The sequence below is a fragment of the Phoxinus phoxinus genome (genome assembly GCF_949152265.1).
Source record: "Phoxinus phoxinus genome assembly, chromosome: 12".
In the NCBI taxonomy this organism is placed as follows: domain Eukaryota; kingdom Metazoa; phylum Chordata; class Actinopteri; order Cypriniformes; family Leuciscidae; genus Phoxinus; species Phoxinus phoxinus.
The window spans coordinates 31,859,023-31,882,590 of record NC_136887.1 but is presented as its reverse complement, the minus strand read 5'-3'; the positions used below and the strand labels follow the sequence as shown (position 1 = coordinate 31,882,590).

Here is a 23,568-nt window from a genome sequence, read left to right as displayed (position 1 = left end):
TATGCCAAAAATATTTTTTGCATGTATATGCTACGCACTGAAAACCCTTGGGTAGGATTAGGGGTGGGGAGTGCGTGGGTATTACACGCCATAAAGTGCGGATCATATACACGCGAAAACTGCGTATCATATGCACGTATAAACTATTTTTGGCGTAGAAATAGCACGAGAAATAGCGTTCGTGGTATAGATACAGACTTTCATGAGATCGGGCGAGTGCATCAGTCTCCAGCACACTAATACTGAACAGCAAATCACCGTGAGTTTCATGAAGGAATAGCTCACCCAAAAACTAACTTGCCTTCATGTTGGTCCAAACCCGTATGACTTACTTTCTTCTGTGGAACACCAATATTAGATTGCTTATGTTCTTCATCTTTTCCACACAGTGAAAATATATTGTTGCCATCTATGGTTCTATGAAGAACTTTTAAAATCCAAGGACATTTTCCAATGCACAAACATTTATTTGTAGTGGAAAGAGGTTCAAACGTTCATTGATCTACTTTTAATTAAAAGGTTCTTTCAGGAAACAAAATCGGTTCTTCTATGGCACCGCTGCACAGCCATCTTTTTGGCACCTTCATCATTTTTAAAGGCTGTCAAGCTCCAAAAAGCAAAACATAAATAAATACAAATAAACACTATAAAAAGTAGCCTGAATGATTATTTTCATACATGTCCAACAATAGCTTTGTGTGACAAACAAGCCAACATTTTATTATTTGTCAAACTCTTCTGCCATATATAGGGATGCACTGAAATTCCGTCGACTGAAAGTTTGCGGCTATTTTTGGTTTCTGAAATGGTTTTGAAGGGACGAAATCAATCGCCGAAACTAACGCTTCTCCGATGGCACAATTTGACCGTCTATTTCGTGCACACAGTGTGTATTAGCTACACAGTTAAACATGTCAGCTGTGTGGACACTTGCTCTGGATTGACAATATTCATTTCTTGATTTTAGGTAATGATATGGTTTCTTAAATCAGAAATCGTATAGTCAGTGCCGTTTTCTGTTGATGCATGAACAAAACTTTGCTAAATAATTGTAGCGTACCAGCTATCCAGTAATCTCAAAAAGCTTTGTGGTTTGTTACTTTTAATATGAAGCAAAGTCTCGACATTAAAATTCGGTCGATTTTATAACGAAATTCAAACAATAAATGTCGGCCTCTTTAATACGGCGTGACAGATCACAGATCAAGCAGTGAACGGATCATCTCTTCTGCTTTACTGCTGGTTATAGCACCAAATAAACGGGTGAACATCAGAAGAAATGTTGAAAGATACAGTACAACTTTCTGAAATGAATCCTGTCTCATGTAATCACTCAACCAGTGCTTTAACCGGGGAAAGATGTCAATAAAACACACATACAGAGACTATACAATGCCACTGAAAAAAGCTATTCAGAAAGCTATTCAATGTTCATAAACCCATTAGTTAGCAAGAAAAATCGCATTTAGCATTTTGCTAAATATATGCACTGTATTACCTATTCATTACATTTTTATTTAAATTGTTACTAATGTCTTGATTATTTAATGTATGTTTGATTAAAACAAGTTATTACAGTATATTGTCATTTAAATGTTTATATTTCACCAACAAACTGGAGTAGAAACAATTCTGTTGGTAAAAAAGTTTAACTTAAATAAAAACTGCCTTATGTGACTATAATGCCTCAGGTTTAGCTATTTGAGTGTTGATTATTTAATAAGTTTGAATAATTAATTGATTATTAATGTAATATTTATTTTTTGTTTCGGTTTTCGGCCAAGAGCATCCTGAATTTTGGGTTTCGGCTCATAATTTTCATTTTCGGTGCATCCCTAGCCATATCTTACACGCATTCACATCTATTTAAAAAAATTAAATGTCTTGAATTTCAGTTTCTCACACAAAGCTATGGCTTTAAAGTCATGTGGGCTTCTTTAATGATGCTTTTTTTGGTTGTCATTTTTGGACGTCGACCTCAAACATCTTCTAAACATTTCCTTTTTTGTTCCATGGGACCATTTTTGAGTGATCTATTCCTTTAACATTGACTTTTTGTGACAACTAATAGTTGGTGGATAATGAAGACCTCAACCAATCACGGTTTAAATCAAATTTACACATACAAAAACAGCCCTATGTGGATTGGTGGAGGTTTTCGGTGTCCTCGGGATCTTCTATGACAACATCAGTCTGTTAAACCCTCTTATCGTTCTAAACATCTGGACCCGTCGGCTCATGCCGTGTGCTTCATTTGGTGAAACGCCTTCCAATGCCACACCTTGTTTATAGCAGAGAATGTATCAGCTATAAGACAAAAAAATACTGAAACAATAAAAATTTAAACTCAAATCGAATGAAACTAAAAACAAGCCATTCAACTTCAAAAACAAAGAGAGAAACCCATAATTGGTGCTTCAACGACTTAATTTGTAACGACGAAAATTATTTTAGTCTCTTTAAAAAATAAAAGACATGCATATGTGTTTTTCACTGATCAGCACACACTCCCTTCCAGCGTTCTCTCTCGGCGAGAAAACACAGAATAGATACCATTCATGAAAGAACTGAAAGAAATACTATGTCAGAAATGTGTCTTCTTGGCAGACATCCGCAAGGTCAGTTCAGATCTATTGGGTTTCCGAAAAAAGGTTCTTCGAAAGAAGGATTTTTTTCCCCCCCGGAAGTGTCTCTATATAAAAATAGACTAAACGGCCCTGGTATTGGTTTTTCCTATTTAGTAGCATTGTTCCTTCTTCAGTGTGTCCGGCGATAAATAGGACAGACCGGAAATATGGCTATTCAAGACAACAGATAAATCTATTGGATTGTTTTTAAATGTAATTATTTTTACTTATTATAATATATCCACATGCTTAATCTTGTGTACGGCCCTTTTGATAAAAAACAAAAAAGTTCTCTTCTGTGCGCTCGTCCAGTTGTGTCTGCCGTAATAGAATTTCGCTTCTTGGAATTGCTTGGAACAACAGTTGAAGTAATCCTTTAGAGGGCTCTTTATTTCATTTGTTCAGCGAGTTGTAGAAAAAAAAGGGTACAAACAACCAAGCCTGTTCCGGTTAGCCTCCCTTGGCCTCCATGGTTTCTTTGGATAAGTAAACCACCCAGTACACCATATTGAATGCCCCAAAGGACACTGGGAATAAAATACGTGCATACTCGTCGATCTTGCTGGCTCCTCCGGTCGCAGGAGCGGCAGGTTGAGGTGCGGCCTTGACTTCCTTCTTTTTAATATTTTCTAATTTCGGCCCGAGGAGATGGTGAAGGGGCGCGGAGCCAGCGGTCGCTCCGGGCGACGGTTTCTCGGGAACCGTTGGCGTAGAGGGCGGGGCTGGCGGTGTGGTCTTGGAGGCGGAGGATGAAGTGGCTGCATTTGATTGGCTGGCAGAACTGGGGCTTAGACGTGACTGGCTGGAGAAACTGCTGGTACCCTCTGAGGTGGAAGATGATTGGCTGGTCAGAGTTGGTTTGGATGTGGCTGCGGCGCTCTTGCTAGACGTTTCGGTTCTTTGGGTTTTCTTGGAGTCCGGTTGAGACTGAATGCTGGAGTTGACGCGTTTCCGCAGGTTGCCGTTGGTGTCCGAGGTTTGCTGTTGGGAAAAAGAGAGAAAATGTAACTAAAGTGCACAACAGATGTTTTCAGTAAGCCAAAGATAATTTTTCCTGCACTGTAAAAAAAAAAGAAAGAAAAAAGTATATATATATATTTCAAAGTTATGAATAAAACAATCATGATTGCATATTTCAGTATTTCTATGTAAAAATGTCACATTTACTTAACTATTTGACAAGTTACAAGACATTTTTGAGTGAAAATTCAATGTAAATATTACACTTTTTATTTTGTGTCTGTATATTGCTGTTGAAGTTGCAACTAAACCAATTAGTTGGTTAACCAAACAGTTAATGGTCCCCTTTAACTTCCATAGTATGAAGTCACTGTTTGGTTACCCATATTCTTCAAAATAACTTATTTTGTGTTCAGCCGAAGAAATAAATTCATACAGGTTTGGAACAACTTGAGGGTGAGTAAATAATGGCAAAAAAATTGGGGGCTGAACTATCCCTTTAAACTGGATTAAACAGTAACTTTAAACATAAAGCAAGCAGAGATGACGAAAAAAACTGTAATATGAAGCAATAAAAAAAATCAAGTTTTGGTTCAATAATATTTTCGAAATGTTTTGATGACACTATTGCATTGCCACATCTGCATTGCCAAACTTGCGTTTTTAATGAGAAGACATGCAAGAGTCTCGCAACAGTCTCTGACACATGATTCAAAGCAAATTCAGAAATTGAGGAAACCATATATGCATTGCAGCTAAAATAACAACTCTTTACACATAAATAATATTTCTGTTTGCAGAATATTTAAAAGCATCATTGAAGACATTTTAAAAGAGATATCCGGGACTGAATGTGTCCCATGCAGCGAGCAGCACGTGTCTGTAGTGTGCAACTGAGAGACGTCACACTTGCAGTAACGTTCAGGGCTGTAAGGAGCTTTCATGATCAGATGGTTTGCTGTTTGTGGGTGTACGGAGGAGGAGGAGGGTGGAGCTATTCTATAAACAGCTTTTTTCATATAAACAAGGACAAGAGATGAGTCCACTCCGTGTGTGTGTGTGTGTGTGTGTGTGTGTGTGTGTGTGTGTGTGTGTGTGTGTGTGTGTGTGTGTGTGTGTGTGTGTGTGGGGCCCGGTAAACCCTACACTATGGGAACGAAATATCACAACAAAGATGGAAATATCCGAAATCCTTGTCCTTGTGAGGACATTGTTTTGGTCCCCATGAGGCCTATTAATTATATCAAGTTATGTTTTTTGACAATGTAACAATGCAGAAAGTTTCTGTGATTTGTAGGTTTAGCGTAGGGGGAGATTTTACAGTATAAAAATCATTATGTCTATGGAAAGTCTATGTTAAGTCCCCATAAAACATGACAATACAACGTGTGTGTGTGTGTGTGTTCCTGATTGAAGGTGCATTTTTATGAGTTTTTAATAACACTTTCAATGACTCGCTTTCTTGTCTTCCTGGCCATACTGTATGAGGAAACTATATATATATATATAACTAGTACACTAAATCACACAAATTACTTAAATACTAGAGTATAGTACAGTGCTGTTCTGTACATGAGCTAAACACATTCACTGGGATTATAGTGAAGAGAGATCTTTCTTTCTCTCACTGGACCTGATAGCCCAGTTTCACCCTCATATTTTTCACCATTTCCTCTGAGAAATGAACAGTTGGCAAAGTGTAATTGGTGTCTTGTGGTGTGTGGAAAATATGTTAGAGCAAGCTGTGAGGAGAGAAGAAAGAGACTCAATACAACAGCTCTGTGAGACGTAAGCTGTGTGCGAATTCCTACCTTCATAGAGTGTACTATAGACTGGGTAAACGCAGCCGATGTGCCGGCGATGTGATTTCGCCCTGCAGCTCAGGCTGGAAACCTGTACATTCTCCTATCCTGCTTCCGTTACAAATTTGCGGGGACCAATCACAAACTGGCTTATCCACCTGGTGCCCAATTGGCGGGTTTAATCCAATCCAATTCCTTTTAACCTCTCGACGATGCTCAATGGCTTCTTTAGTTTAGCAAACAAATTGCTCGAGAGGGTGTAAATACCACTCACTTTCATGTTTTTCAAACCGCTGATCAATTACTTTATTTTTATTTTTTTATAAATCGCTTGATGCCATTGCTGCTTCTGCAAACCGTGTTGGGAATCTGTCGACCAATCGAAATGCAGAGATCCAACTCGGCCCCCTGGATTTGGACCCAACTCCGCCCCCTGGATATCGTGTACTGCAATGAGGTGCTACAAAGTACGTCACCTGGATCGTTGGGCTGATTGAAGGACTATACAATTGCGCACAGAGTCATTTGAACTATACCCGTTGATCACGCCTCTTGTGCAGTAGAAATACAGAGCATACTCCCCAGACTTCAATCTTAAAATATTGAGCTTGCTCTAGTGATAGCCAGACTAAGAATGTATTATGTACTACATTTGATGAATAACTTACTTAACATGTACAGTAGGTACAGGTATGCAGGTGTGCAACATAAATACATTCCTACCAGTGATGCGCGGGTCAATGTATAAACAACCCGCACCCGACCGACGTTTTCAATAACCCGCCCGCAACTCGGACCGCAAAAAAAAAGAAAGAAAATATTGTACCCGACCCGCTTCCTGACCCGCGTTTTTTAATAGCTAGTAGCCTAAATGCTCATCGTAGTCATTGGGCCATAGACGGAGGAACTAGGGGTGCGCATTTTTCTGAATGCTGTATGATATCGCCTAGTGTTTTGTTATAAAGGCTTGATTTATTCATTTAATTCGTTTCATTTTCTTAACTATTAAGATGCTGCATGTGTTTATCCAGTCTAATCGAAGTGCGCGTATCTCCCCCGACTTTCCCAACAAAAATCCCGGCCCCTCTCAGCAAATACATAAAACTGACATTACTGAGCTATATGCGTTTAAAAGTAGCCTATTAAAATGGCACAATGGCATTGATCAGTTCAACGTGTTGGGAAATCGGGCATTTTGTCCCGCGTCAGCTTTTAGTCAAAAGTTAATAACGCGCTCAACATTCAGGTAAATAGGCCTAAGGATTTCCCACTGTCATCTCTGACTGAGCTCGTGCGTCATCCTCGCGCAGTTATTCAGCCAATAAAGTGTACACCTATGTATTTCATAGAACATTGTGTCTAGTACTATATAAATTACAAAGGTTTAATTGGCATCTTTATTTCAAACGACCCGACCGACCGCGACCCGAATATCATTAAAAATATTTTTGGATGACTCGTAACCGCGGGTAACCGCGGGTGACCGCAGGCACCCGCTCATTTTGGATCAACCCGCGCATCACTGATTCCTACACATCCCTCATGCTTTGACCTATGATCAGACTCACAAGGAACATTTGGCACTTCCTTAGGGCCATTCGCACCATGGACGATAACTATAATGATTAAGATATAGTTTTAGTAATCGCTCAAATGTAAAAGAATAGCAGAGTCCACACGGTACAGAGGAACGATATCGTTGGAATCACTTTCAGAATTTTTTTTTTCAGCTGATAAATGTTCATTAAAAAAAAAAAAACAGCCAATCAGAATCCGTTCTGCTTTTTAAGCTCCAGCTCGTGTTTATAATAAAGAGCGATATTGTGCTTTGGTGTGAACACTAAGATATCGCTATATCTGTATAGTTATCATTGTTGGTGTGAGCAAGCCTTAAATCTGTAGTTAAACAAGTATTAGTATTTCACCACAACAAGTGACTACTTTTTCCTGGGATCTACTGCACTTTAGCACTTATAGTGTCTGTTGTGTCTGGATAGCAAAGTGTGTGTTGCTTGAACGGTTCAAATCTCAGCTTGGACGCAGGGATTCAAAAGGATTGCTGGAATCCTACCCATAATGCAGAGTTCACGTCATTTCCCTGATCGGTTGTATTGTTTGCTTATTTTCTCTCGCTCAGCTCTCTGTCTGTCTACGTAAAGAACATTTTCTTTTCTTTTACAGTATAGGAAAATCTATTAAAGGCAGCTCATTAATCCGTGGCCGTGGTCAGCACAGACACAGACTTAAATTGCTCCGTATTGGGATTTTCTCTTAATGTGACTTAATGGGTTCAGATCAAGCATATAAAAACACAAGAGGGAATTGCGCTCGCTGATAGTGGCATTTATATGCAAGCACTGTCTGAGAAAATGGAAAGGCCCATTAAGATGCTGCAATTCGTCCTCTTATCACTGTAAAAAAATATTTTCATGATTTGTTTTTCACAACTTTTTATCTTTTGTCAAATCTACTTCGATAACTAATGTGTGAAGATAACATACTATTTTGAGTTTCTGTTTATTAAACCATTCTTCTTCATTGTATTAACTCAAATTTTTAATTATAACGAACTCAAAATTTTAAGGCAACAAGGTAACTTGCTTTTTTTAAGTTAAACCAATTTTTTTTTTTTTTTTTAAATCATATCAACTTAAATCACCGTCAAAAGTTTGGAATAATAATAATAATTTTTAATGTATTTGAAAGAAGCCTCTTATGCTCACTATGGCTAAATTTATTTGATCAAAAATACAGAAAAAAATTAAAATATTGTGAAATATTATTACAAATCGAAATAACTGTTTTCTATTGTAATATATTTTAAAATGTAATTTATACCTGTGATTCAAAGCTGAATTTTCAGCATTATTACTCCAGTCTTCAGTGTCACATGATCCTTCAGAAATCATTATATGATGATTTGCTGCTCAAGAATCATTTTTCATTATTATCTATGTTGAAACAGTTGTGCTGCTTCATATTTTTGTGGAAACTGTGATTACATTTTCAAGATTATTTGATGAATAGAAAGCAAGTTATTCTAGACATCTTTTGTAACATTATAAATGTCTTTACTGTCACTTTGATCATTTGAATTAGCCTCTTCTGAATAGTTTCTTCATATGAAAGTATTCACTTCTTAATTATTCCAAACTTTTGCCTGGTACTGTAGTTAGTGAAAGTCTATGAAATGATGAAGCAGTGCTGAACATTAGGAATGTGAGTGCTGAGATAATGCCGATGAATTCCCAGGCTGGATTATTTGTAACGCGTGTGAAGTCAAACGTACAGTAGTTCCCGCTGTGTTGAGCTCACCGACTGAGTCATACGAGCTCCAATAACCTGCATCTGCGGAGATTCTCCACATTCACCGTAAAGAACCCCATCCCTACTCGGCGAACAGAAACGTGTGTTATGATGAGCAGAGGACAGAGAGAGGGAGAAGAGGAGGATGAGAAATATTGGTGATTTGAAAGGCTTACAGAGAGCCACCATTAGATAAGGGACATTAACATCTTCAACAGCCTGTAAAAATGAACGACCAAAAAACAGGCCCGTAATACATCACGTCAACAGTCAGACACACTCTCACTAAGTCTCACAGCTGTCAGCATGTGCCACTTCTAATCCGCCATCTCAGCTTACGCACATTATCCCAGCAAAAGACCAAATCCACAGCGCACAAGCACTCGCTATGTGCTGCATATCAGCTGTAATTAAACTAGCATCCGCGTTGTGACGTTTACGCTACTAAACTCCCATGATGCACCAACGGTGGCTCATCTGACTCGATGCAAAACACAAAAATACAAAAACAAATGACTTTGTGTTACTCCTTTCTTAGCTCCTTTACTTTTATGCACACTACTTCTACACATTATGCTTCTTTACACAGAGAATACATTTTATTGCAGAAGTGTTATAAGATGAAACCGTGGGCCTTATATTGTCCGAGTCTCAAAACCAGTGAAGAACAAGGACAGGTCATTTAACCCAAAATCAAAAGATAATATGAATAATAATGTGCTGTGTTTTGCTTCAGGAAAATGAAGACTATTAACATTTTTTGCATTGCAACATTATTTACCTGACAAATTTCCACAGATTATTATGAGTGCAATGTGGAAAAATAACGATATTTAGAAGTATTTATGCATCATGGTAATATACATATACAGTACATGTTATACTGCCTTGAATTTAGGGTTAAAATACATTTAAATGAAATACATTTTATTAAAATAACTGTATCTTTTTTTACTGAAAATCTAATGAAAATCACAGAGAATGAGAATTACCAAAAAGAAAAATGAAAAAGAAAAACCCAACAACAGCGCAAACTCAAAAGGACGCATTACAGTAATGATATTTTTAATTATTTTTAATTCCCATTAAGGTAATGCACATGCAAAAAACTAAATGGTTCTTAAAATATTTTTTATTTTCTTTATGCAAAATGAAACACTCTTTTATTTTACAAATACAATATAGTTTCCATGCATTTGTGTGCTGCTGATACAAAATAGCTATTAAACTTGCCATATACTGGTTGAGACTGTAATAAGATGAAAGACTTGTGTGACCAAAATACTCTTCCCATCATTCTTTTTGGCAGCACCCGGATGATAAAATACAGGTTGCACCAACCATCTTGGTAAGTAAAAATGTGCAAGTGCGTCCACTTTTTCCCCATTGAGAATCACTTGAACGCACATAACATCATAATCATGTCTTTGGAGCTTGTAATAGGAACCTCTCAGGAGGAGTTGAAGGCAGCATTAGAACTGCAGCGCATTAATAAATGAACTGATGTACAGCGCAACAGCTATTTTACACAGTTTCAGACACGGCTCATCCCATCAAATGTTAAAGCCATGACTGTGTGTTATAATGTAGATGTAGTGTTTGTAATGTGTGTAACAGCATCTCACCTGTAGAACCTCCTCTGTGTCTTTGGCTTTGCCTGACGCTGTGGAGCTCTTGGCACTGGCGGCGGCGGCGGCCTGTTTTCTCTTGGCTCGCTCCGCCTGCGCGTTGGTGAAGTAGTTCACGGCGGCAAACTCGATGAGAGCAGAGAAGACGAAAGCGAAACACACCGCGATGAACCAATCCATGGCCGTGGCGTACGAGACCTTGGGCAGAGAGTGACGTGCGCTGATGCTGAGGGTCGTCATCGTGAGCACGGTGGTGATTCCTGTGAGAAACACAGAGAAGAGTACATTAAAAATGCTCTTTTTTACATTTTCAGCTTTCTTTAGTGTGTAATGCTGCTGTTTGAGCATGAAAAAGGTCTGCAAAGCACAAAGTCCCTCCAAAGGGAGTTATTCTCAATATCAGTGTCTGTTTATGAACTCATTGAAACGCCTCCTTTGTAGTCTTCTTGAGTTTTCTTCTTGCAGTTTTCTTACCATGGGAACGAACACGTCACAATAATCTTCATCTAAATAATTCCCGCCCAAGGCATACGCAAAATAAAGGGGGCGGGGCCTGATTGAGTTAGTAGTGTGTTGAAACTTACAGTTATGGTAAGGGGCGGGACATTTCACAAACATGCTGGAAGCAATTGACCAATCAGAACACACTGGTCCAGCCGACCAATCAGAGCACATTGCACTTTTCGGAAGGAGGGGCTTCATAGAGACAGGAACTAAACAGAGCGTTACTGACAGACTGGGAAGAGAGGAGATGCAAGAATATGTACAAACTAATGTGTTTTTATGAAAATGTGTGAATGTATGCATACAATTCTGATACAAACTCCTGCAAACCACTTTATCTGATATAATTTTGTCTGCAACAATTAAGTTATGATAATTAAGATGGTCTGTAATGAGTGGAGTGTGAACATACTGCTCTTTATGGGTAATTTCTACTGACATCTGTCTTTATTGCTTATAAAAACTGCTTCACCTGTGACTGCCGATCATAAATGCAAACAAACTGTTTGAGTATCATTCCAATAGTCCATAAGTGTCTATTAGTGATAATTATTCCTTTACTCTCTTCTCTTTCCAGTCTATGTTTCCCTTAGGGGTTCATTAAAACTGACCACCATGTAACGACGTAATTTGCGGAGAGATTAAAATCAATGAGCAAAACTATTAGTGCCTTATTAGTTTACCACAAAAGTCCATAACATTAGGCTAACAGAAGCAACGTGATATAAAGACACAATAAGGCACAATGAAACAATAATTGAAAAAAAATATTCAAGTAGAAGAGATCTTCCACTTTAAGGCAATATCGAATTTTATTTACAACCCATTTTACAAGCATAATTTCATGCATGTTCAATGAAGAACCTTTAACAATCATGGAACCTTTCCATTGCACAAAAGTTTAATTTTCTTATTTTTTTTTCTAATAATAAAATGTCTAATTTAAGAAGTGTTCACTGAAAGGTTCTTTGGGGAACCAAAAATGGTTCTTCAATGCATCGCTGCAAAAAACTCTTCATTTTAATAAAGCTAATGAGAAAAATAAATAGCAAAGGTCTTGATTTTATCCTTCAAGAATTGTTTGCATCATGAAAACAAGTTGAGAAATGAAGGGATTTGTGATGTCAATCAAAAAAGATCGTTATTTCAGCCGTTGCTTCACTATTTTGCTTGGAATATCATGCGCATTAAAAAAATATAGGAAAAATTTTTGGTTACACTTTATTTCAATAGTCCACTTTAGACATTTCTACTAACTAGAAGTAATTTTTCAACTACATGTCAACTAACTCTCATTAGAAGTATTAGTAGTAGACTGTCAGTAGACTGGTAGGTTAGGGTTCGGGTTAGGAGAATGAGTTGACTTGTAGTTGCCAAGTTATTTATAGTCAGTATAATATATGTTGGGGGACCAACAAATAAAGTGTTAGCAAATATTAAGCATACAGTCTACTAATACTCTAATGACAGTTAGTTGACATGTAGTTGCAAAGTTACTTGTAGTTAGTAGAATGTCTAAAGTGGACTATCAAAATAAAGTGTTACCAAAATGTCTTATTTTATGGTAAGTATTTTCTCCTCATGTATGATGACCTATATCTTAGTTACATTTTGATTTTTGATTTTGACCAATGTTCTGCACCTCACAATGTTCAGCTTGCAAGACTTCTCCAAACATTCAGGTTTTGGTCAATCTAAACTACAGGTTTGTTTGGTTTATGGGGTCATCCCACACGAGGTCTTCTGCAGCAGTAACCCTCTGAACCACCAGGGGGAGTCAGGAATTCACTCTTAACCTGCATGTCTTAAGTTGGAAGCGTTTCTGCCACAGAGCAGTGAGCATGCCAGACGTGAGTCACACACATACACCAACACACAAATACACACAATCACGGAGGCAGCCAGTATCCCTTCTCCTCCCACACACACACAGAATCTCTCTCGACTCACACATACACCCACACGCACACGCTAATAAAACATAAGAAAACACACACACAAACCCTCTTGCACATAAAGCCAACCCCGCACACAAGACTAACACACTCTCCTACAGATTTTCTCTTATTCTTGAGTTTGCAAGTGCCTGCAGACGTTAGAAATAAACACGGACACGAAAAGACACTTTCACACTAATAATTAGTTGTTTGTTGGTTGGCGTGACAGCTGTTTTCTGCACCACTCGAGTCCACTTGAAGCCTGTCAAGAACATGTCTGGGTCATATTTCAACAACAACAACAACAGAAAATCTATGTTTATGGCCATTTTTATTTTTGAATTTGCATTATTTGTATGACAATTAACCACATGTGCCCTCAGTTCTTATTATCGTACTTTTTTTTTTTTTTACTGTAATGTGTAAATAAATTATACATATTGGTATTTGTTGTACTGCCTTTATGCTGATTTAATAAAAACACTATTAAAGTACTTTTTAAACGCTAATACAATACTAAAAATACAATACTATTAATCTAGTATTGAAAATCACCTAAGAATTAAAATAAAAAACATTACAATAATGACAATTTGTGGGGAAAGTGTTTAGTTGTCAAAACATTTTTTTTTTTTTATAAAAAAAAAAAAAATGAATGGTCCTAAAATAAACTTAATTTTCTTCATATTTCGAACTATAATAATTTGGTATTTAATATATTATTTAAATATTTTATTTATTTTATTTTATTTGTGCTACATTTAACTATTATCTATTATAATATCAAATATTTATTTAAAATTATTTTTAAATAATATATATTTAAAATATATTTCATTTTTATAATAGATACTTGTTAAGATGTTGAAAGTGTGTATTGGTCCTAAAATAGTCTTCATTGTCTTAATATTTCAAATTTGAAGCTATTTAAATATTATAATAAATGTTATTTATTTATTATATTATTTCAGTTTTTATTTAAATAAAATAATTTTTTTAAATGAATAAATATATTGATAGACTGACTGACTGACTGATTGATTGATTGATTGATTGACTGATTGATTGATTGATTGATTTGAGGGGTGAAGCATGACCTGTGCAGGGTCTCTCTATACATTCACTCTAAAATGTCTCAAAGCTGCTAGTCGTAGAAATGGTCTTCCGTGAGTATCATTCTTTGCATCTCTTTCCACATACGTAGACAAACACAAGTGCTGTTCTGTGCATGTTAATTTTGTCAAAGGACAAACCCATGAATAAAACAGTGTAGTTAACACCTCTACCTGAGTTACCTAGCTACAGTGGTAAACAGGTGCCGCTAGTGCTCACGGTGGCACTCGGATCTGCGGGGGCAGGCCGAGGGATTTGCATCGAACTCGGGTTTAAACCAAAACCTGCCTATAAGATGAGCTCACAGCGCTGGAGAATCATCCACACTCTCTGGAAAACTTCACACGATCACCGCGCACTCACAAACGCCCACATACAGACCGATCTGGAGCGATCAATAGGTACATCACAAGCTACATTTAGCCAGAGGTGCTGGATGTGTTTTTGCTTCTGTTTCACAGCCGGATCCACATTATACTGTGAGAGCTTTGCTTACTGCCTTTCTGCTATTGGCTGAGAAGGATGAGGGAGATGTCGCCAATACAAGCAACACGAATAATAGAACAAACATGGGGTTACAGAGCCGGTCACGGCCTTCAATCAGATGCTAACTAATAGAAAAATTAACATTTAAAGTAAAAGTTCACCTTTAAAGACAATTATGTCAATATTTACTCACCCTCATGTCCTTACAAACCAGTTTCGACTATCTTCAAATATGTTTCGTTGGAGAAAGTAAACTATATTACATTCATACAGCTCTGCTAAATGCTACTATAAGACATGGAGATATTAAGGCAAGCTGCTTTTGAACAATGTGTATTGTATAAAATGCCGTACAAATAAATATGAGTTGACGTGAGTCGAACCTTGAAGACATTAGCATATGTGCATATGCTAATAATACTTTCACATATCCATGCCATAAACTAGAATATAAAATAGAATAGGACCCATTTAAAACGGATAGTTCATCTAGAAATTTACTGAGAACCAATGCTGTTTGGTGTCATTGACATCAAATCTGACACAACGCATCTTCACATGCCAAGTCTACATATACAAGCAATCAAGCAGGAGAGATTTGCTATAGTGACCCTGGACTACAAAACCAGTCACATGGGTACATTTTTGGAAAATTGAGATTATACATAATGTGAAAGCTGAATAAATAAACTTTCCATTGATGCATTGTTTGTTAGGAGAGGACAATATTTGGCAGAGATACAACTATTTGAACATCTGGAATCTGAGGGTGCAAAAAACCCGAAACATTGAGAAAATCTCCTTTAAAGTTGTGCATTTATGTTCACGATTGTGCTGCATTCACTCACAAAAATACATGTTTTATATATTTACGGTAGGAAATTTACTAAATATCTTCATGTAACATGATCTTTACTTAATATCCTAATGATTTTTGGCATAAAAGTAATAATTTTGACCCATACAATGTATTGTTGACTATTGCCACAAATATACCCGTGCGACTCGAGTCTTTTGTGATCCAGGGTCACATATAGTACAGGCCTATATCACCCTACATGAGTGTATGTATGCAGATAAAGTTGGACTTACTTATATATACAACTTTGTATAAAGAGCTGGGTGATAATACAGTTTGCATGAACAAAATAAAACACCAGCATGTTGAGATTTGATGTATATTATATATCGCACTTCATGAGTGTACTGTGTATGGGTGAACTGTTGTGACATTTTTACAGCTTAAATTGTCTATAGTAGAGAAAAACAAGGCACACATTTCATTAAACACTACTAAACTAATTTCAAACTACATTGTGCTGACAAAGGTAGTAAAAAAAGCAGTAACTGAGCCATTAGGAAGCCTTTCCAAAATACACTAGAGCCATGTGTAGAGAAAGTGAAATATGGAAGCCATCCCAGAACAGATAAACAACAGATCATTGTGGTCTCCTGCTGCGTCCATTCTGCACATGCACCGGCCATCAAAAACCCACCCTGTCATTACCCAGAAACCCCTTCACTAAGCACACTTCCATCTAGGACACGAAAAGCCGCTCGTCTGGCCCGAGTCCAAGCGCACCGCTCTGTTAGTAGCCATCTGAAGGTGGGTCATTGTTACACTTTTCCAGTGGAGAATGAGAGCGTGCTATTCTCAGCATCTCTAGTGCCCCAGGTGAAGTGTGGAGGGAAACAGGAGGTGTGTGCATGAGTGTGTGTCAGCGTATGTAGATGTGTTTTTGTCATGTAAAGATAAGGTCACAGGCAGCACACATGAGTGTTCAGGACTGATCGGGCACATGGTGCTAAAGCGGAGCCTGCCAGTGGAAACGAGAGCTCGAGCCTCGGGATTGAGTCTCCTAACTATTTAGGCTGCGCTTACACGTGGACGGCTATTTTCATAAACGGACATTTCACCCCTCTCCGGTTTCAGGAATAACATCGTGCACACCTGTCAGTTTTCAGAAAAGTGTTCGTTCACACGAACCCGTGTATATGCCGTCAAGAGCATACCAAACCTGTAGGTGGCAGTGTAACGAGAAGCTCAAGCTCACGTTATCCAATCAGAATCACGAAAAGAGTCACATATACTGTGACGTTGGCTGCCTAAAACTCTGGGGTTTTTTTCAGTTTACATGCAAACGTGCAAACAAAGTTTTCCAAAATCTCCACTCTGGCCGGAGTTTTTAGAAATAATTGTTTTAGAGCCGAACTCTCCGTATGCGTGTAAACGAAGGGCACAAACGAAGGGAAATGTCTCAGTTTTTCAAAACAACCATTTCCCAACAAACTAAGACTGTGTGGGCAGGTGAACTCATGAACATGAAACTCATTTAACAAGCGTAAACTCGCATTTTTTTTTGTTCACTTGATCCTGTAACACACACAAAAACCTAACTCTATTATTTTCATAGTACTGGGTATCGCCAATTACCTCATGATATGATACACTTCGTGACACACGTTATGATTCAGTAGTTTGAGATGCATCACAGCATCACACATCAGGACTGAAGCCAAACCAAACTAACACTTTAAGCAGAAAACACCCTTCAGATAGATGGTTATCTTGCTTCACACATATTCTGGGTTAGTAATTAATCCTTGGTTGTCAAGATTTGAGATTCCACACTGTACATACACTACCATTCAAAACATTTATTAAAGAGGACCTATTACACTTTTTCAACTTTTAGTGTGTAATGCTGCTGTTTGAGCATGAAAAGGTCTGCAAAGGTACAAAGCTCAAAGTCACTCCAGTGGGAGTTATTCTCTACATCAGTGTCTGTTTCTGAACTCCCTGAAACACATCGATTGAGTCTTGAGTTTTCTTCCATGAACGAACACGTCACAATATCCCTCATTCAAAGCATACGCAAAAAAGGGGGCGGGGCCTGTTTAAGTTAGTTAGTAGTATGTTGAAACTTGGGGTTATGGTAAGGGCCGGGACATTTCCGAAACACGCTCGAAGCGGTTAACCAATCAGAACACACTGGTCCAGCCGACCAATCAGAGCACATTGTGCTTTTCGGAAGAAGGGGCTTCATAGAGACACGAACTAAACAGGGGTGCGTTTCCCGTACAACTATATAGCTCACTGCTTAACTACCATAGTACGATGCATCGTTGGAGAAATCAACTAGCTAGTCACGAGTGTTTCCCAAAACCGAATGTCGTAAAGTATCGTTCAACCACGTTGGTTTATGACGTCTCGCACGTGGTGGACTAATAACTTTTTTTAATTAATCTGTTTGAGATCGAATTAACGCTAGATTTCGTCATATAAGTTACATACATGGCATCTGAAGACCATTTCAAATTTTTCTCAGTTACTTTGCTTTATTACCAGACTCAATATTTGGCTCGTTCTTATATAGTTGAGCACGTTCGCACATGCGCAGTCTTCAAAAACGGTGCTTTAAATCTCTTGACAAACTAGAAGACGTAAATTACATTTGTATGTATTCTAAATAAAAAATACGGGTTGTACTGAATGTCAGCTTGCTTATTTTGCTAAAGATAAGGATTTATTCGGTCTACATCTCATGTAAACTAGAAACTATGCTTCTAACCACAGCTCCAGAGCTGTCGTTGCAACCACACAAGCTTGCGATGCTGTTTGCGAACGTTCGTTGGAACGATGGTTTCGGGAAACACCAAATCGTTGAACTATGCTGATAACGGCGGAACTTGCGATCATAGTTGGCTAACGATGCTTTCGGGAAACGCACCCCAGAGCGTTACTGACAGACTGGGACTCAATGGAGAATATGTGAAAAATAATGTGTTTAAAAAAAAAAAAACCTAGAAACCTATTCTGGTAGATCCCAAAAACAATATCAAGCTGCATTTATTTGATCTAAAATAGAAGAAAAACAGTAATACTGTAAAATATCATTAAGATTTAAAATAACTGTTTTCTATATTTTAAATGTAATGTATTCCTGTGGTGCAAATATGAGTTTTCAGCATTATTACTGTCACATGATCCTTCAGAAATCATTTTAATATGCTGATATGCTGCTCTAGAAAATGTATTATTAATATCAATGTTGAAAACAGCTGTGCTGTTTAAGTTATCTTAAAAGAAAGTAGTCTTTGAAATAGATATATTTTGTAACATTATAAATGTAATTTCTGTCACTTTTGATAAATTTCATACATCTTTGCTGAATACAAGTTTATTAAAAAAACGGACCCCAATTTTTTAAACCTATTGTACCTTTGTAAATATTGTACCGACTGGCTTAAATGTGAGTATGTAAATCTGCTCTAGTTGTCATAAGATCTTACTATGCATAAAACAGAAAATGCAAGACAAAAAAAGAAAGAATACATCAGAAATCTCCAAGCTCCATATGAAAGTGTGAAAGTTTCTGCGACTGTACTATGTGCATGAATATCTAATGAACGCAGTTCATAATTGTTTGTAATTTGCTAAAAAATGTAATGTCGCATCTCTAGCACGGCACAACTTATATCCTCAGCAATGCAATCTGGGTAGAAAATAATGCTAACCCACTTTCAAAAGCGGCCTTTACCTGAGGTTAAAAAAATAAATTAACCCAGCACTACACATAGCAGAATAAAACAAAATGATAAAAAGGAAGAGAAGTATAAAAATGATAAATGGAGGGAGGAAGGGAGATATGACAGAAGGAAACAGCTCTCTTCTCCATATTTGCATGAAAATGGTGTTGGCGGCTCAAACAGTGCAGAAGATTTGAGAGGAACACATACCAAAGACAGTTCTGGCGGGTACGGATTCCTTATTTATCCAGAAAGACACTTGGGAAAGGATTACAGTCATGATGCAGGGGATGTACGTCTGAATCATGAAGTAGCCCATTTTCCGTTTCAAGTGGAAGTAGACCGTCATTACCACATATTCACCTGAAAGAGCAGAGAAACAGAAACGGGAAGTGCCTTATAATCCTGAAAGTGAACACGCATATAGGAACAAGGTCAGAATGACAGTCTGTCACCACGGCAGACTTATTTTGGCTGAATAGCAAAGTTTTCTGGCTGTTAAGCTGCGCTGGCAGATTCATCTTATTTTAACAGAATGAGGCTTGCGGCCGTATTGGGAACCAGAGCTCCAGTCATCAAAACACACGCTGAATGCTCCAAATCTCTTATGTCATTTTGATAAGAAAGATGTAATAAATAAATAAACAATTGGCATTGTTTCCCCCCTCCCCCCGGCTGTTTAGCTGAGGTACACTGCTCTATAAAAGCAAGCCGTTCTGAAAGCGCTCACGCTGACCTGTACGTGTAAGCTGACATTACGCCATGTGGCATGAGTACAATTGTTTTTCTTTTAATCTAGCTTACGTCGCTATCAAATATTCTCCGTGATCAGGTGACTCTCGGACACAGACCAGGTGACTCTGAACATGTGTGTGCCGTGCTGAAAGATGGACGTGTGTAACGTGACCCGTCGGCTTTAAGAGTATTTGTTCAGACCTACTGACTTTTGGTGGAAGAAAACAACTAGCATTTGTAAAGCACAGGATCTGTGACGGCTCAATGTTTAAAATGTAATTCTTCCATTAGAGTGAGCAGTAGACTATAATTAAGTCTAATCAAAGCTAGATTTGCATTTCCAGAAAGAAATAGCAGTTCTTGCAATGCAGCTCAAGGATTTTTTTTTTATGTAAAAGTTTAGGTTTTCTGTGTCAATTTAATAATGTTGTTTCACATACAGTCACTGTTGAGAGTAACAGGCTCAAAGTGGGAAGTTTAAGTGAACGAAACGAAGTGCAAACGAAAATGCTACATAATGTGACATAATAACAGCCAATCAGATCATATTATATGTTATAGTTATGGAATGTAGGATTTGGGAGCAATGTTTTCATGGTAGGGGCCACACACACAAGAAAACAAGCTATTGTCAAAATGTCATGGTCACAACTGGCTTGGACATGTTTCTATAAAAATATGAAAGAATTGTTTTTAACCCTCCCCCCCACACACACACGTATATATATACAATAGGTGTATATATATATATAAATGTGTGTGTGTGTGTGTGTGTGTGTGTGTGACAGTTTTATATTGATCTTTCAACATTAATTGTCATCATTGCAAATTTTGCATTCTAAATCCCTTTCTTTCACCTATTTGCATATTGGAATTGTGATGGTCGGGTCAAATGCATTAAGAATTTTATTCAGCAAGGATGCATTAATCGGATCAAAAGTGACAGTAAAAACAGCAGCACAATTGTTGTCTCTTTTTTTTTTTTTTAAGATTAGAAAACCCGGACATTAATATATTCTTCAATTCTCAATGGGGTTATATATGCTGCTTTGCAATCACCTCACCATCATTTGGGGTCAGAAAGATTAGTAAGACTAATACTTTATTCAGCAAGGATGCATTAAACTGATAAAAAAATGACTGTAAAGACAGCAAAACAATTATTTTTAACATTGAACACAATAATAAATGTTTCCTGAGCATCAAATCAGCATGTTAATGATTTCTGAAAGATCATGTGACACTGAAGACTAGAGTAATGATCCTGAAAATGTAGTTTTGCATAACAAGAATAAATTAAATTTTTACATAATATATTTAAATAAATTGTAATATTATTTCACAAAAATACTGTTTTACTGTATTTTTGATCCGATAAATGCAGTCGTGGTGAACATAAGAGACTTATGTTCAGACTGCCGGTCCAAATCCAATTTTTTTGCAAATCCGTTTGAAATCGGATCAGTGTGAACGGCAAAAATATCACATGAAAAGCGATATTTACAAATCTGTTTTGAGCTACATTCATATGTGGTTTGAAATCCTATAGCATTTATGGAAATCTGTTTCAGTCTGACCACTCATGCTGAATGACAAGGTTGTGTTGTTTCAAAGTGCCGGACGAAATGACAATATAGCGGAGACATGTTTTGGAGCGTCGGAGACGACAGCGAGGAATAAAGCCATTCATACCAGCTTCTTACATACCAGCCGCTGCCAGAATCATCAGAAGATGCAATAGTCCAGCACAGTGGAAACATATCGTCATATTGTAAATAAAACAACATCTCTATTGTAAACCCCTCCATGTTACGGTTGTTGTTGTTTTTGGTGTATACCTACCAATGCAACACCATTGCCATATAAACCAATGCAGATATTCCAGAAAACTAAAGAGCGGCAATGGACACTCAAATCGGATCTGAACATTGTGATACACAAAGTCAATAATTTTAGATCAGATTCCAATCGGATACACAAATAATCGGATTTGGACTGACAGTGTGAACGCAGCCTTACTGAGCCCAACCTTTTGGACAGTAGTGTATACTGCAAGATATTTGCATGAAAATAATGTTGGCGTCATTGTGATAGTGTGTTATTTGTGTGTACCTGTGATGGACTTCACAGTTTCGCTTGACACAGTCTGTCCGATCAGGTCGTACTGGACCAGGCTGGACGACTCAGGTGGGACCTCCACAGAATGCTGAGGGCCTTTGGTCCAGGTGTAGATCACCTCAGTCATTGGATAGGCATCTGATAAACAAAAGAGAGACATCATAACAAGAACAGAGGGAATATGTGTCTGCATAACCCTAACCATATCTGTGGCATTGTGTGTATCCCGGTGGAAATGAAAGAGACAGAAATTAGATTAAACACTGGGTAAATGGAGACTTCTGCTGCGGTCTCCTGATGCTCAGCTTTTTCTCCAGAGAAAAACGGCCTTGGGTAAAATGGAAACAAATGAGGCAATTGTTGGCATACTGCTGGAAACTGCCGATCATAGGGGGAAAAAAATGGTTCATATTGAGTTTTATCATCACAGATTTTGGTAGCTTTGGCAAATCTGAGCACGGTTTGAGACATTTTAGTTGAGTTGTGAGATTACAGGTTTCTGTAACACTTTACAATAAGGTCCCATTAATGCAATAACAATGAGCAAAATTTTTTACTTATCTTTGTTAGTTCATGTTAGCTCAGGTCCATTAAAAATGTTTACAGAGAGGACATTTGATTCGAACTATTATAGTTAACTATGTTAACAAATACATTTTTTTCCCAAAATGTTTTCATTTCTCAAGAGTTTCGTTTGCACCTCTACTTAATTTCATTCCTGTCTTTGAGAAACAGAAAGATCTCATTTGTGATGTTCCCTTTCTGCAGGATATCAAAAACCGCTTCGATTTGCCAATCAGAAGAACCAACTCCAACATTTCTGATCTAATTTCACAACAATTGTCTAATTTTATTTCTATTTTTATTTCACCCAAGGAAATAAAGGAGTTAATACTTCAATTAAAGATATCTGGGAACTTCACCAGGTCTCCTGAGCTATGAAAGCGCAATCTATGAGCAATGAAATCTTCCTGGATATGCCTACGCATGGAACCGTGCGTATTAGTCCTCGAGCTCAGGGTCGAACGGTCGCCGCTAAGACACTGCTCTTTCCTCACTGCTGCCCACTTCCTCCACAGTGCGTGCCAATCTCAAATCTGAGCCAAGCAGAACAATCATCCTGACACAGAAATCAGATCCGCTGAGATGTTCTCCAGCTGAGAATCAGACAGATTTCATTTATGGAGGAGAAATCCATACATCAAACAGAGCAGAGACTGACTGCACATCCAGGAGTCCGTCGGCACGCTCCCTGCGCTCCTGTCCTCCTTTGAGATCATCATCCTCATCTCTCTCTATCTTCCTTAATTCTCGTTTTTTTCTCTCCTCCTTGCTGTCTCTTTCTCCATTTCTGCTTCTGAAACCCACACACTGGGAAACAGAGCAGAGCAAGGACTTCCAAGACACCCACCAACAACCCCATGAAAATAGAAAGAGAGAGAAAAGAGAGGGGACAGAGAGACTAAATGAGTTTTGATCCAAAGTCATGCTGAGCATGACAGACTTTTTTGAGGGGAAGAGAGTGAGAGAGAGAGACATGAGAGAGAGAGAGACATACTGTATCAGTGCAACTTGAGTTTAATTACAAACTACATTTTCTTATGTTTTGATGTTTTCTGCCCGCGCAAAAGTTCCTGTCACTATGCTTATGGTTTGTTTAGGGATGCACCGGTATGCACATTTTGGCCGATACAGATAACCGATAATTCTTTTGAAAGCCGGTAACAAATATATTGGCCAATATATCTAAATCCCAGTTTTTATATAATTTTTGAGAGCCTGATTACATAAACAAATCTCACCATTAAAATCCATGCAAGCA

The 23,568-nt window shown here is 37.8% G+C and overlaps 1 protein-coding gene across 1 annotated transcript in view; it reads right to left on the bottom strand.

The window, feature by feature from the left end:
• Positions 1-451: 451 nt before the first annotated feature.
• gabra4 (gamma-aminobutyric acid type A receptor subunit alpha4) overlaps positions 452-23,568 on the bottom strand; it is a 36,098-nt gene continuing 12,981 nt past the window's right edge. The window contains exons 6-9 of the mRNA XM_079631331.1: positions 21,741-21,884; positions 19,104-19,256; positions 10,321-10,583; positions 452-3,608 (exon numbers count right to left, since the gene is read on the bottom strand). Coding sequence (XP_079487457.1) covers positions 3,078-3,608; positions 10,321-10,583; positions 19,104-19,256; positions 21,741-21,884 — 1,091 coding nt within the window. The 3' untranslated portion in view covers positions 452-3,077. The remainder of the gene's footprint in view (positions 3,609-10,320; positions 10,584-19,103; positions 19,257-21,740; positions 21,885-23,568) is intronic.